The sequence below is a fragment of the Crocodylus porosus genome, unplaced genomic scaffold, assembly GCF_001723895.1.
Source record: "Crocodylus porosus isolate Cpor-Errol unplaced genomic scaffold, CroPor_comp1, whole genome shotgun sequence".
In the NCBI taxonomy this organism is placed as follows: Eukaryota; Metazoa; Chordata; order Crocodylia; family Crocodylidae; genus Crocodylus; species Crocodylus porosus.
Window position 1 is genome coordinate 95,680,697 of NW_017728947.1, and position 16,008 is coordinate 95,696,704.

At 41.2% G+C, this 16,008-nt stretch overlaps 1 protein-coding gene across 3 annotated transcripts in view; it reads right to left on the minus strand.

Annotated features, from left to right (window-relative positions):
- The window catches only part of CCDC85C (coiled-coil domain containing 85C), a 180,034-nt gene that overhangs the window by 40,173 nt on the left and 123,853 nt on the right, over positions 1–16,008 (minus strand). For all 3 annotated transcript variants that reach the window (XM_019552493.1, XM_019552494.1, XM_019552492.1), the window contains one exon: positions 10,567–10,671. In XM_019552493.1, the coding sequence (XP_019408038.1) occupies positions 10,567–10,671 (105 nt within the window). The remainder of the gene's footprint in view (positions 1–10,566; positions 10,672–16,008) is intronic.

The window sequence follows — 16,008 nt, forward strand, 5'->3', positions numbered from 1 at the left end:
GAACAATATGGGTCCAAGGACAGAGCCTTGGGGGACCCCACTGGTCACAGGACACCACGATGATTGACTTCCATCAACTACTACCCTCTGAGTCTGACCACGGAGCCAATTTCCCAGCCAGCGGATCGTGGTGGACCCAAAGCCACAATTGGCCAGTTTCGCCAAGAGGTGATCATGGGATGGAGGGCAAGGAACAGATTCAGGTGGGTATGGACAGGCTGGGAATGGGGGCAGAACAGAATAAGATGCACTTTAACAAGGGTAAGTGCAAAGTGCTACATCTAGAGAGAAAAAATCACCTATAGGCTGGGAGTGACTTTCTAAGCAGCACAGCAACAGAAAGGGATCTCTTGGTGAACTTTAATTATCAGGACATCTGCTAAGAGGGAAACACAGCAGTGCACAAGTAGTCCAGAAAGTTCCTGGCATGTGCTGGGGATAACTTTTTGATTCAGATGGTACAGATGCCAATGAAGGTCTTCTCGACTTCCTACCCACAGACAGGAAGGAATTGGTTAAGCATGTAACAGGTGGAAAGTAACTTGGGCAACAGTGATCACAGAGTTCAAGATCAGGGAGGAAGGAAGAAAGTGAAGCACCAGAATAAAGATAATGGACTTCAGAAAAGCAAAACTTTAACAAAATTCAAGGACCTGGTTCATAGGATCCCTTGAGAGACAAGTCTGAGGGGAAAGGAGTGCAGGAGAGTTGGCTGTACTTTAAGGAGGCTCTTTTAGGGTGCAGAAACAAGCTATGCTGATAAAAAGATAAGAAGTAGTGCAATAGGAGACCACCTGGCTAGACAGCAATCTCTTCAAAAAGCTGGAACTCAAAAGGGAATCCTATAAAAATTGGAAACTTGGTCATAGTACTACGGAAGAGTATAAGAGTATCTCACAGGCATGCGGGGAGACATTTATGAAGGCCAAGGCACAATGTGAGATGCAGCTGACAAGGGACATAAAAGGCAATAAAAAGGTATTCTATAGGTATGTCAAAAGTAAGAAGATGACTAGAGATTCCATAGCTCCCTTATGAAATGCAGAATGCAAGCTAGTCAGAAGGCTGAAGTAGTTAAGCATTTTTACTTCAGTTTTCATAAATGGGGGGCAGCTAACAGCTGATGAGTTCAGTTGGTAGCAGAGATAGGGAAGGAGACAAACAGCCTAGAGTAACGGCAGAACAGGTTAGGAATTACTTAGTTTTCAAGTCAGCAGGGCCAGATGCACCTTAGGGTACTGAAGGAATTGGCTTAGGTAATTTCAGAGCCATTGGCTATCCTCTTGGAGACCTCACAGAGGTTGAGCGAGATCCCGGATGACTGGAAAAGGGCAACTCTAGTGCCTGTCTTTAAGAAGGGGAAAAAGGATCCAGGAATCATACCTGGAAAGATTGTGGAGCAGATTGTCAAGGAATGCATTGTGAAGCACTTAAAGGAGAACAAGGTGATCAGACAGAGAGCATGGATTCCCTAAGAATAAGTCACGCCTGATCAACCTTATTTCCTTCTATGATAAGGTGACAGGGTCTGTGAGTGGGAGGAGAGCAATGGATGTGGCATACCTTGACTTTAACAAGGCTTGACACTGTTTCCCAGAACATCTTCATTCACAAGCTAAGGAAATACAGACTAAAGTACTATAAAATGGATACTTAACTGGTTGGATCATCCTGCTCAATGAGTAGTTATCAATGGTTCAATGCTCAGCTGGGAGGAGATACCAAGTGGGATTCCCCAGGGGTCTGTCCAGGGTCTGGTATTGCTGAACATATTTATTAATGATTTGTAGGTTGAGATCAAGTGCATTGTTAGGAAATTTGTGGATAACACAAAGTTGGATTGAATTGTGGACACGGGAAGGTAGGGCTAGGATCCCGAATGACTTAGACTGGGAAATGGTCTTGAATCAACAGGATGAAATTTAACAAGGACAAGTGCAAATTCCTGCACTTGGAATGGAATAACCACATGCACAAAAACAGACTGGGGAATGAGTGGCTAGGCTACAGTACTGCAAACAAGGGCCTGGGGTTACAGTGGACCATAAGCTGAATACAAGCCAGCAACATGTCCTTATTACAAAAAAAAGCCAAAATTAGGTTGTATTAATGGGAGTGTCACTTGCAAATCAAGGAAAGTAATTCTTTCTCTCTGTTCAGCACTGATGACTCTCCACCTGGAAGACTGTGTCCAGTTTTGGGCCCACTCTTCAAGAAGGACATGAACAGATTAGAAAGAGTTCAGCACAAAGCAACAAAGATGATTAGGGGCCTTGGAGTCAAGACTTATAAGGAAAGGCTGAAAGAACTAGAGTTATTTAATTTGACAAGACTGAGGGAGGATTAGATAGTAGTCTTCACATACCTGAAGGGTGATTGTAGAGAGGGATGGAGATGGGTTTTCTATGTGGCTGTAAGTGACAGAACTAGGAGTAATGGCCTCAAGCTGGAGCTGGAGATCAGGAGGAACTCTCTGAGTATGGGCATTAGAAGAGGCTACCTGGCATAGCTGTGGAATCACCATGTTTGGAAACTTTCAAAAGCAGGTTAGACAGACACTTGGATGGGATGGTTTAGTCAGGGATGATCCTGCCATGATCAGGGACTAAATGACCTTTGAGGTTCCTTCCAACCCTACCTTCCTATGATCCCTTATTTTGATTACGGTCTCATCCTTTATGGATTTCGGTGATTATATCGAACATCAGCTTCATGATATTTCCCTTCAGAGAGAAATGACAAAAGAAGAAATTATCTCCTATTCTTATGCCAGTTTTCTTTCTACTCTACTCAATCCTCATATCAAAGATGTCTTGTGTGGGGGTCACTGACTTTCCACCCACAAAGGACCAGACAGGACTCTCATTAGAGCAGTGGTATGAATTCTGGCTGCCATTATCCTGCCTTCCCACACAACCTCAGCAGCAACCTGAGGAGATATCCCATACATTTTAGAATGTGCTACATACAGTACAGATCACAGTATTATCCAAGTGCTTCCCCCGTACATATACAAAAGTGTTTTTTTTCATTTAATAATAAAAACATCTGCTGCATGGAAAGAGAAAATGCACTTTTCAGAAATATATCTAGAAGGCGTTCTATAAGCAATGAATGAGTTTCCTATGAACATAGTACATATATTTACACAGTAACAAAAGCAATTCCACAAAGTATGGATATTGTGTGTGAATATGTATATTCATATAGGTAAACAGTCTTACCTAAAGACTATATATGTATATGTAAATAAACACACATAGGCCACCAAACATATTTTACCTTTGTTAGCAAAGTGCTATAAAAGTTCTACATAATTATAATGAATTTAATTTTGTTTCTAATTTTGAAAAAAACCTCTGCAAATTGACACATTTTCCTGAAATCCTACACCCTATAAGATTCAAGATAATGAATCAAATTACAGAAAAGTACAATTCTTTTTATGGCTACATTGTTTGCTATGACAAGCCAAATTATACCTCTGGGAGACTGGTAACAAAAAGCAAATCCCAATGACTTTCCTCTCTGGTAAATCGGGTTTTTTAATTGGTGGAGTGAAGATATTTCATTGTAGGAACATGAGCCCAGGCTATTAAGTTACCTTTTTCTGTATTGATTCATGAAAGGTAACATGAGAGAGACCTAACGGGAGGAGCAGTAGTGGGCCTCTTATACATCCCCAAAGTCAGATTTGAATATGCTTTGTGATCTCTTCAATGTTACTACAGATAATTACTACTAGGAATTGTGTCATTCCTACACTAACTTCCTAGATATACACAGGAAAATAAATACTACCAATCTGGCAGAGCCCAAATATTCCCAGCTGTAATACTGGAACTTAAAAGACTTGGAATCCCTAATTCACATGCAAAATCTATATGGAATTTACATGTCGAGCCAGGGGAAGAACTTGCAGGGGAGGGCTCCTGGCCCAATGTGCGTGAACTACCATCTCAAAAAAACAATGTCTGGAGTAAACAAAGCGAGCTCTTCAGAAAATGGCAAAAGGGTTGACTGGCAAAGAAGCTACATCAGAATGTGTAAGGATAAAGTAAGAATTCCCAAAGGTCACACTGAACTAGATTCAAAGGAATTTAAAACAAAAGTTCTTCAGCTATATAAATTAAATAAGTACTGAGGATCCTATGCAATGAGGATAGTGTAGAAGTTAAAGATAATACAGCTACAACCCAAAATTAAATGAATATTTTGCCTTGCTTTCAATAGCAGGATGATGTAGAACATGGATGCAAAAACAGGATGGCTACTGGGAATGAGGCCTGGGAAAAGAAATCATCATATGCATGGTGCCAAAACACTGACACATGAAACTGCAAGTCAGCAAAAAGGTTTGTCAGGCAAGTGTCATATCAGAGTGGTTGACTGCAGAACTCCAACTGTCATATTTTTATTTATGAAAAGGAAAACAAGTTATCCTGGCACCTACTGAGGTGTTAGTCTGACCTCAACAGCACATGAGAATTTGGAACAAATTTTGAAGAAAAGATTAAAGTCAGGGAAGTACACAGCATGAGTTCACCAAAGCTGGATTGTGCCAAACTAACCCATTACCTTCTGTAGGAACTGACTTTTGAGACAAAGATAATGAAATAGTTCTAAATTATCTGGACCCAAGTAGAGCATTTGATGTGGTATTACATGGGAAATTACCAGTTAAGCTGAAAGAGAACTGGGTGCAAAGGAAATCACTAGGGGAGTTCCTCCAATATCAGCCTGGGATGAATCCTGTTTAAAGAACCCCATTAGTGCCCCTGACGCACAGAATAGGAGCCTGCAAGTAATATTTCTTGATGACACAAGGCAGGATAGCATCAAACTGATGGTAGTACCAACTGAGTGGAGAAGGACAAACATGTAAGTATTTAAGAAAAGAAAAACACTTCTGTAGTTATTAGTCTATACTTGGACCTGTTAGTCTCTGCAACTCAGATGATTTCAGAGTATTGAACAGAGAGAACTGGGCGACTTTGAGGACTAAAATAATGAAATTGGGATGAAATTTAATAGTACAAATGGCAAGGTCATGTACTTAAGAATTAACAACAAGAATGTATGATAAAAGATGGGGATTAATCAGTGGGGAACAAGAAAGGAAGAGAAAATACCTAGATGAATTAGCCAATCACTGGATAACTGTGAGCTACCAATGAACTCCAACTATTTAAAAAAAATCAATCCTAAAACACCTCAAGGTGAGGCATATCTAGTAGAGACAGGGAAGGAGTCATGCCATTGTACCAGGCACTTGGAAGACCTCATCTTGAATCCTGTGTATAATGCTGGTCACCCTGTGTTCACAAAGGATGAATTCAAACTAGAACAAATGTAGAAAAAACCTAGTGCCATGATCAGAAGGATGGAATGCCTCTTCCCTCAAAAGAGAACTTGGTTTATCTAACCTTCGAAAACGAGAGCTGGGAAAGGATAAGACTGCTCTGTAAAATGTATCATGAGGAAAATAGCAAAGAGGGAGTTAAGTTAAAAGGCAATGTTGGCATAAGACAGGTATTATCTGAGCATGAATACCCCTAGGCTGGAGAGTAGGTGTTTCTGACTCTCAGTGCCATAAGGTTTTGGAACAGCCTTCTCATAGAAGTGTAGATGAGCGAGGTGGGTTTTGCCTCTTTCACAGCCCAGAAGACCACACTTCCAGTCTCTTGTGCAAGCAGTCACACCCTGCAGTCTCCACTACCCCTTACGCTGTTGTCCTCGTCTCAGCTCCACCATACTTACCCCTCAAGTGTCAAATGGGATTGAAGATTCACAACCTGACCTGACTTATTCCCTGCCTCAGAGTCTTTATAGGGTGGACCTGGAAGCAGTCAAGTACCTAAGACTTAAAAGGGATCTGTGTCTGGGCTTCAGCTGAGGTCTTGCTCCTTTATTCTCATGTGGGACTTACAAACCCCATCATCAAGAGGGAAAAAACCCTAACTCTCAGCTTGATAAATTTACATGCAGGTTCAGAAGTCATCATCACTGCTTGTGATGACAGGGGAATGTTCCTAGGAACACTGGAATGGTCTGTACTCATCCAAGAGAGCTCTGCAGCAACAGGCTTTACCTTTTAACAAGGCTGGATCATGGTATAAGCACTGTACTGGCACTTCTCTGAAGCTGCCATTTTGCAGGATCTCAGCTTTCACTTTAATAAAAGGCAAGTTGAGCCGCTTGGGAAGAAAACTCAGTATAACTGGAACATAAATGAGGCTGTGGAGAGCCTGGAACAACAGTTCTAATAAGCAGGAACTGCTACATCCATCTCACTGAGATGTGAACTCAGTAATATGTCAAAAATATAAGAAAGAACATTTAGAGGAATGTATCACAATTTATCATGAGGGTGGTCCCACCGCTTATTTCCCATTTGAGCAGTCCAGAACAAGCACAACCTGATAGAAGTGAAGGGAGTCAAGTACATCTTCGAAAGGTAACAACTTTCCCTTAATTATATTAGCAAGTACATACTCCACTCAACGTTATTAGGTGCATCATAGAATATCATGTTTTTCTTAAGACCTCAGCTGCTGGAGCCATGTGAATATGTGCATCTCTATTAAAAAAGGAGAAGGAAAAAATATGGTTATGAAGAAAATCCCTCAAAAATGACCCAATGGTGCTTCAAACCCTTTACAATCCTGGGGTTAAATGTCAATATTTAGGAATTTGGCCCTCCCTGTGATCCCCGTTTTTAAAAGGTCACTTTTTACTGTTTCCAGACAGCAAGAGTATCCTGGTTCTCCTAAAACAAAATAAGAGCCATAAAGTTTTCTGCTCTTCCACTCCAACAGCCACCTAAGCAATTTGCTAATGTTCCCCTGTTCAGCAGGGACAATCTACACGTTGTAGGTATTATTTTCCCAAATCAGGTTTTATTTATACGCACACATTATTTATTGATTGACTGATGGACTGGATTGGATTTGTATGCAAATACTATGTCCCTTGAAACAGCTGTGGGATGCTGCTATGAATTCAACAAAGTCCTAGAGTTGTCTAAAAAGTGACAGAGCAGAGGCACCTCCCTGGATCAAATCAGGTGCAAGTGTTTTAAACTCACCCTAGACTCACTGTCTTGAGCTATGAGTCTGTTGGCTCTCACCATCATGTTTAGTTGTGGACCAAGGCCCTGTCCCTGACAGCAAATGCACAGGAAAACAAAGTGAGATTTCACACAAGCTGAAGTGCTAAAGTGGCTTTGCTTTTGTGGGAGAAAGACCTTCACCCCCCACACCCCTGAGGCAGAAGTCTGTTTGGGAGAATATTAAAGGCACACAACAGTGAAGCATAGTAGTGCTATCACTTTACGAGAATGAGGGATGTGAATTGTTACAATTCCAGTTCCATCTCATGAGCCTGATCCATCCTTAGATGTTCTAGAGACAATATACAAACAAAACAGAACTTGAGAAATTTCCTCTCTAGTGATGGAGAGGAAATTGAGATGCAAAAAGCAAATGATAGTGTCTGTACTCAGTGAGCATATCCTGAAGCACTATTCAGACATAGATTAATTACACCTCAAAAACATCTCTAATGAAGTTGGTAATTATTTCCCCAACCATCACATTTCATGAATGAGGACCTCCAACACAGAGAAGTGAGTAGGTTCACAGAGAAAGCCTAAAGGAGAGCCAGAAATACACATCTAAGTCTCATGACTTTCAAATCCATGCCTCAACCACAAGACTATCTCCTACTATGATGCAACTAGCAAGTACCTGATGTCACCATCATTTATTCCTTTCAAAATCTGGTTAGATTTATTTAAATAAAATTCCTCCCCAAACATCTTGAGACAGAACATACGAACAGAAATCCATACAACTCGGACTAAGCAATTCCTCAAATCCAACTCCAACAGCATGCACTCAACCTCTTACATCCCCAGAGAAATCTGGTGAAAATGGTATTGCTTTCAGTACAAACTGAAGATCACCAAAGTCTGCACTGTGGTGACCAGTGGGTTCACTCAAGTTTCAAGGACCTCACACTGAGAAAGCCAAGACATTAGTGTCCTCCTGCATAAAACAGCAGGATGCTAAGATGCCAATATGAGTCCTTCAGCTTACCTGGGATGAGAAAGAATCCACACAGAAAATGAGCTGCTAAGCAGCCAGGATCTAAATCGTTTAGGACTGTATAAGTCAAAATCAGCATTTAAGATTTCCTCTTCCAAAAGGTTTGGATAGTCGGTGCATATCACAGGGTGTAGATATGCTCCTGCCCACTTAATTCTTGCACTCTGTGCAGGAGTTAAGTAGACAGCAGTTTACTGCACTGGCTGCAAACTCTGAACACATTCCAGGTGCAACCCTGGTTTGAACCCAGTTTGGGATGCCCTCCATGGTCTAGTTTGCATCAGAAACTGATCTACAACAGAAGGGTCAGAGCCTCTGGAGATGTACAGAGGTGCATCACATACAACAACTCAAGACATTGCAGCACTCTTCACTAATATTCCCAGAATACTGCACAGAATGGGACAGAATAGACTTCTGCACAACAGAGCCCAAAGGGCAGAACACAACTTACCTAATTCTGCTTGTTGGACTTTCTTGAAAGGAAAAGAGCTTCTGTGCGATCTTATACAAGTCTGCAAGCAAACTCATAATGACTTGCAGTTCACTATCTTAAGGTGGCAGAGAGGTCTAAAGGAATCAGCATGGCTGTCAGATCTTTTTCCTTCACCAGAAAGGGGACCAGCTACTAACACAGATATTTCTTTATGTAGTACTCAGGAACCTACAAGCAAAGTGACCTGAACTAAAAAAACATATAAAATAAAAACAACATTTAAGAATGCAAATAACATGGGATTTGTTTTGCTTTAACTTTCTCAATAATTTTCCACAAAGGAAGAAATGTTAGAAACAAGGTGGAAGAAGTCCACTCAAGGAATACTCTCTTGAGAAAGGTTTTAATTATGACCTCGTAGAAAAGCCATCACTTTCTCTTAAGTAATAATGGGAAGCACTAACACTCAATTAACACTGAATATGACACCTTTCTATTAGCTTTCACCAGACCAACACCCTGTGCATCCCCTGGCAACAGCAAGATTTCAAGTGTCTTATATGAACTGGACCTCAAGCAGAAAAAAAATCCCTGCAGACTAATTTCTACTCCCATGGAGTCAGGTAGCTCTGTCCAAATCTGTATGTTAAGAATGCTTGAAGAGAAGCAAAAATGCTTTCCTCCACAGGCATAATCTTCTAAGAACAAAACTCCTGCCATTGGTTTTCTATCTATAGTCTTGATCCTTTCATCTCTCACAAATCACCTGAATACCTTAAGTAGGATGAAGCTAGGCATATAAGTGAATTCTATTAAATTTATTTAATTTACAAGTTGTTGTCATCTTCTCGTAACACTAAAATCCAACAGAAAAAAATCTATACGTTTATACCTATTGAATATTTCTTATTAAAATATGCAAAGTGACTGATGTTTTCCCTCTCCTTACACAGAATTAGTACTTGCCTAATTGTGATTTTTTTCCCCCTATCATATTTACACAAGGAAGGCTGAATCTGGAAACCTCTCTAAAATGACATTTGCCATAATGAGGCAATGCTGAGCTCTGCAGTATACACTGCAAAATCTAGCAGGTTCTCAGACTTATCATTATCAATACCTCTCGAAGTAATAAGTGGGCCTTTTGTTAAATTCCACACATGTTATTGCAATAAGAATGACTGGGCTCAGGATCTTGAATGATAAAGAACAGGTACAGCTGTATGCAAGATCAGGTCAATTATAACCAGAACGTGACTCGACACCACATCACACGCTCCCAATTACAATCTTGGCTGTAATGTAGTTGAACAAATATAATATTCCAAAGTGCATAGATAAATATTTTTAAAATGATCCTCTAGGACTTTCAATCCCGGTACAGTCTCATTGGGCACATTTTGCCCAGCAATTCATGGGTGGTGTGGGACTAGAAAGAGGAGCCCTTAAAGTCAACAGTATAATGTTTGGCTTTCTCTGGACTTTTCGCTTTTGTCAATCAGGATTCTTTTGTCATTTTAAGGGAAGCAGAACAGGCAAATTTTGTGTTACATGAAGCCTACTGGCTATGCCGAAAAGGTTAAGAGTAAACATGAAGCACCAAGAATTCAAGCATTAAAGATCTCACAGAATAATTGTTAAGGCACAGGACCGGGTGTCTTTTGCTTCTTCAGTGTCAGCTTTTTTGACCTGAGTCAATCAGAAAAGGCAACTTAAGAAAAGCAAGCCACCTGTTTGACTGGCCCTCACCTTGTTTTAAGACTGGGTGACAGAGATCTCTATTACGGGTAATAGCTAGCACTTCCAGGAATTCCCCCAGCTCTGGAAAAATGCAGCTGCTAAGACTGATGAATGCTGAAGGGTCCACTTCCCCTTCCTTTTACACCACAGACGACGGGGTTCAGAAAAGCTGGCTCTCAGCCTGCCAGCAATTGCACTTAGGGACTCTCAGCTCAAGCTCTCTTCTGCTGAAAACTCAAGATTTTTCTGTATAAATACCCCAGGTAACTAAAAGGCTCTTACATTTTGCATGGCATCTTGATACTGCGGCAATGACGACAGCTGTGATTCAGAGTGGTACGGGGATAGCCCTTTTCTTAGAGTCCTCAAATCCCCGGTGCTAGACTGCTGCAAAAACAAAGAAAGAAAATAGGACTGTCTGTATTATTAGCCAGCAAAAAAAAAAGATGCTCATTCTGCTTAGCATTCTTTATTGGCTTTTTCTCTATGACCATTTCTGTACTGCAGTCTGTTCCCATAGTGATTTCTTGAAATGATGGTTAAAATGACCATCTGAGTTTAAATGATTTTCCTTTTGTCAACACCTGGAAAAACATTTGCAAGCAGTTGAGAATTAAGCTTTTACTATCTACTCTATTATATATATATAGGCAGCCTAAGATGATATTTTCTTCTGTCCAGCTCCACCTGAATTCTGAATCACTGAATCAAAATTCTGTTAAGATGCAAATAGGAAAATTATATATGAATTCTGACCGCTTACCTACTTTGGCACTCATACAATTTTAGGAGAAAACATTTCTAGTTTTTCCACTAAGTCTACATTGGCTATTTCTATTACAAGCATTTGAAAAAGTAATGAGTTTTTAAATGTTGTCACACGCATTTATTAAAGCTTGCATAGTCTTGTTTGCAAGAGGGACATTTTTTATTTGACTAAGAATTTCTTGTACACAAGGCGTCCTAAACAGATATGCTACATGTCATATACACAGATATTATAAATAACACACATTTACACTGAAAAAACTCCCAAAAAAAACCAACCTCTCACTCGGAACAGAACATGACCAGGTATTTTAAGAGCACTGATTAATCCTCTTATGAGGGAGCCTGTCTTGGGCTATTAGCCCTCTCATTCCATGAATCCATAACGAGACACTCTTAGAATGAGAATTATTTTAAAAAGGATACCCATTAAAGATCCTGTATATCAGAAGCTAAAATCAAGGATCTGGCATGAGAATTATATCATTACTTCACCACTCATAAACATGCTCATTAACTTTACAGATTTTTAAGTATATCAAGCAATGTATTGTTCTTGGCTTTAAAGCTGTAAAAGCATGACCTTTTAGATTTTTATGCTCCATTACGACTTTTGACTTGCATTTGCTGCAGAAATGATATTTTCCACTTCAAAAGAACTAAAGAAAAACCACTGGTGCAATAAAATTTAATGGAATGTCTCATAAATCAGCTCAACTGTATATAAAAAGCACGGTAACCCCAAGGGCTTGACCACAACCAAAACCTTTAGGACAGTCATGTGGTGACTGCACTTCCATTGCTTGCTTCCATTCCATGCACTCAGAGAAGATGCACCATTTTCTCCCATCAGAGTCCCTTTCCTTGCAGCCAAGTGGCCCATGTGGGAACTCTGAGATTTCCTGACCTCTGAACACTTCCTTGTTTTTAAAAAGCTCTGATATAATCATGAATTCACTCCCATAACCCATTCAACCCTATCAATTTTCCCTTTACAAGCTGTGAAAAAGGTGGCTTTTACCTACCTCAATTAAAGTCTTTAATCAACTATTATGGAATGATTTTGCAGATAGTGAACTTAGGCTTTCCTTCAAGCCAGAAGGTAGCACCATAAATGATCATGGTCTCATTTTCATATGTATTTGCAAGCGAAGATCCAAGGACAGCAATTTTGTGGCCTGGTCACTGCTACAGTTAAAACAGGGGCAGGTAAAGTTCAGCCTCTGGGCCAGATCCAGCCAGCAATGGACTCCATTTCCCAGCAGTCCCTGCCCACAGGGCTGGGGCTGGTCTCCATGGAGACCCCAGCTGCAGCTGTGCTGTGATAGCCAGTCTGGCCCCAGCCATGCTGGCAGGGCACACAGCAGGGCAGGGCAGGGCAGGGCAGGGAGCTGCTCCGGAGCCACTGGGATCTTGTGCCGGGACAGCTTGGTCAGTGCCAGGACAGAGCTGCAATCTGCAGCCTGCACGCTCCGGGCAACGATGTGCAGGCAGTAGATTGCAACTCTGCCCCAGCTCTTTGCGTGGTCTGTTGCTGGAACAGAGCCACAGCCCACTGCCTGCATGCCCCTGCCTGGAGCATGCAGGCTACAAATCGCAGCTCTATCCTGGCCCTGACCAAGCTGCCTCCGCCACAAGATCCCAGCAGCTCAGGAACAGCCCCCTGCCCTACCCTGTCACATGTCCTGCCAGCACCCCTGGGGCTGGTCTCAATGGCAACCCCAGCCTTGTGCTATCACAGTGCAGCTGTAGCTGGGATCTCCATGGAGTCTGGCCCCAGCCATGCACGCAGGGGCTGCTGGGAAATGGAGTCCAGCTGGCAGCTGGATCTGACATTTCACCCATCCCCAAGTTAAAAGGTTCTCATTGCCTAATGCCTGCTTCCCTTGTCAAGAGCAAGTCAAGCTGTGCAATTCTAACATGCCTACCAGCCCAGTACTGAGAAAGAAGGGTCATATACAATGACTAATTTCCTAACAACAATGCCAGGAAGTAGCCTGCACCAGTCTGTTGGCTGGTTACATGGGAACAGCAGTTCTGTTCTGGCTGGTTATTCCTCCATGGTCTGGTTTTATATGTTCGCATCTCCCACTCACTTACTGTGCACAACCCGAAGAGAACGAATACAGTAGTACCCAAACTGGATCCAGCAATGTTAGCTACCTTTACCCTACATGAAACCTTGGATTCTGTAGGCAGGGTGAATTGTTCCCTTTTCCATCTGAGCTAAATGCACATGAGCATGCATAGATGAATGACAGAAGCAAGTTGCACAGCAATAATTTTTAGGTTTTTTGCTTGAGGAATCATAATGGTTCATGTCATATTCTACCTTCCCACTCCACTTCCAAGAGACAGCAAATGCTTTTCTGGGGTTTAGGGATGAGGCCCAGAACGTCTCTGTCTTTCCTAGATGTTACAAGAATCTCCCAGATGTCTGTACTGGGTTAATTAAAACCAGTTTTAAAACAAATGGTAATTAAACTGATGCCTATTCTGCATATAACCAAGTCCCTTGTTTTGTGGTCGCAGTTGGTGAGATGCACAGACTTCAGATCATTGGTATAATTCACATGGAGTTCAACAAATGTTATGAAGGCCTTCGGAAGTTTTTTTTTTCCAGGCTAGAGGTAAAGCATATTGATAGGTGACAGTACAGCAGGGGTTGAAAATCTATGGCCTGTAGGCTGGATGCAGCCTGTGGCGACATTGGATGCAGGCTGCAGTGGAGGCTTCGGGAACATTCTGGCAGTATTGTAGCTAAGCACTGCACCACACTGCACCGCACCACAGCCAGGAACTTTGCCACAGCTGTGTCCTCACCTTCAACCCAAGCCAGGTCATTCTGACCTGCCACCAGAAAGCATTGCCAACCCCTGCAGCAGAAGATCTTCAACTGCCATATATCTGTCCTCAGAACAGATGGAGACTAGTCACCAAGTACTGGTTCAGTACCTTCTGTCCACGTTATGCTCAAGATTGAAGTGAATTCTTATTTTCCTGTTTTCTGTTTTAAGATGACATACTTCAAAATCTAACTTGTTCCTTGCAAATTGCTTTCCTCCAGCAGCCTATCAATCACAAGTCAGAATGATTATTTCCATTAAAGAAAAAAGATCACTCTTCTTCCTTTTTTGGCTGCAGTGGAAAAGCATTTTAAATTAAAATGGTGCAATTACTCTGAGTACGTTCTTCACCCTTTCTAAACATTTACATGCTCATTGGACTTGGCTATCAATGTCTAAAGTTAACTCTGACAAAATGTGAATCCCTCATTAGCAAGCAATATGACTAATGATGCATCAAAATGATCAACCATTATTCCACTTAAATCTAAATTAAAAAACCTGGTACTTGCATTGTCAGTTCGCTCACAAAATGAAATCCCTTATTACCTTGCCCAATTTTCATTATCAAGATGGAAGTGTCTCCTAAATTGCTCTTCTAGTCAAAATGGCATTTTAAAACTACAATTGCTGATCATCTCTTTCCCCCATCACTGTTTGGAGATTATCTCAATTAATGGGCAGCATGTCGATAATAAATCACTGCTCAGGTGAAGTCATTTCACATTTCTTAAGAGTTCCAAGGGAATGTCCTGACAAAATAGTTTTTCTTCAAAACTAAAGCCCTTCGTGGGAACGTGCCACTTTTGTTTAAACTTTAAGAAGGAAAGTTTTCTATGCTGAAGAGCAGGAAAAAAAAAACATGTCCCCACCCTTCCCCTCTGCAGTAGACAATAGTTTGATGATCCTGGAAATCACCTAGAATGCGGGAGTTTAGGTTTCTCCTTTGCTTTATTCAGACCAAGGAGTTGAATACCTGGTTCCCTACATCTGGGGATAGCATCCTAACTACCAAGTTCACTGGCTATTCTGGGGTAGGCCTCTGCCTCTGCAATTTTCTACAAAAAACAGGGAAAAAAGCTCTTGGTTTTATCTCCAAGCAAAATGGAAATATTTTGAAGTCTCAAAAGATAAATTTGACAGGAAGGGAAAAACCATTTCTCATGCTTTTCTACATCTTTCTCTGGGAAGAAAACATTCTATACTATTAAAAGCTTTGCACCACTGAAATTAATAGGGTTTGGTCCTATTTTTTAACATAGTCAGTAAGTTCTACCTATTGGAAACAATTTTCTAAGAACAAGATTAATTCTAAAGCACACACAGTAATCTATGCCTAATCCAGCCTTTGTTTTACACCTAGAATTCATCAACTTCTTGTGTGCACAAGGTCACAGGTAGAAGTTGAAGAGACTCGTACAACCTTGGCTAACAAAAATGAATCCTTTAGCTCAGGCAATACAGACTTGTGCTTTTAGACCCAGGAGTTCTAGACGCACTCCCTTACTGTTGAAGATCCAACTAAAGGCATGTAATTACAGTGTATTAATTATAGTAGGATTTGGATCAGGCTTCTCATAGACATTTCTCCAATCATGAAAATCAAAGAACAATGGAGAATGGCCTCATCCACCCAAAAAACAAATTTCATAGATGTTTAGCGTCAGAAGGGACCTGAGTAGATCGTCACGTTCGACCCCCTGCCCTGGGCAGGAAAGAGCCCTGGGGTTAGATGACCCTAGCCAGGTGCTTGTCCAGTCTCCTCTTAAAGATCCCCAAGGCAGGGGAGAGCACCACCTCCCTTAGAAGCCCATTCCAGATTTTGGTAACCCTTACTGTAAAGAAGTTCTTCCCAATGTCTAATCTAAATCTGCTGTCTGTCAGTTTGTGATTGTGAGAGAGTGCTTATGCTAAGCAAGGCCTAGCATTAAAAAAAATGCACTAAAACTCCCAGAATGCTTCAAGGAGGTTGAGGAGTCAGCGATTGACATTCTGGTAAATCACTTTCTGACCCTTAGATGAAAATACTGAACTTCTGAGCTTTAAACAATGATAAAAATAGCAGACATGCCGCTTACATTGTTAAGAATAGGAAACTGCATGGCTAAAC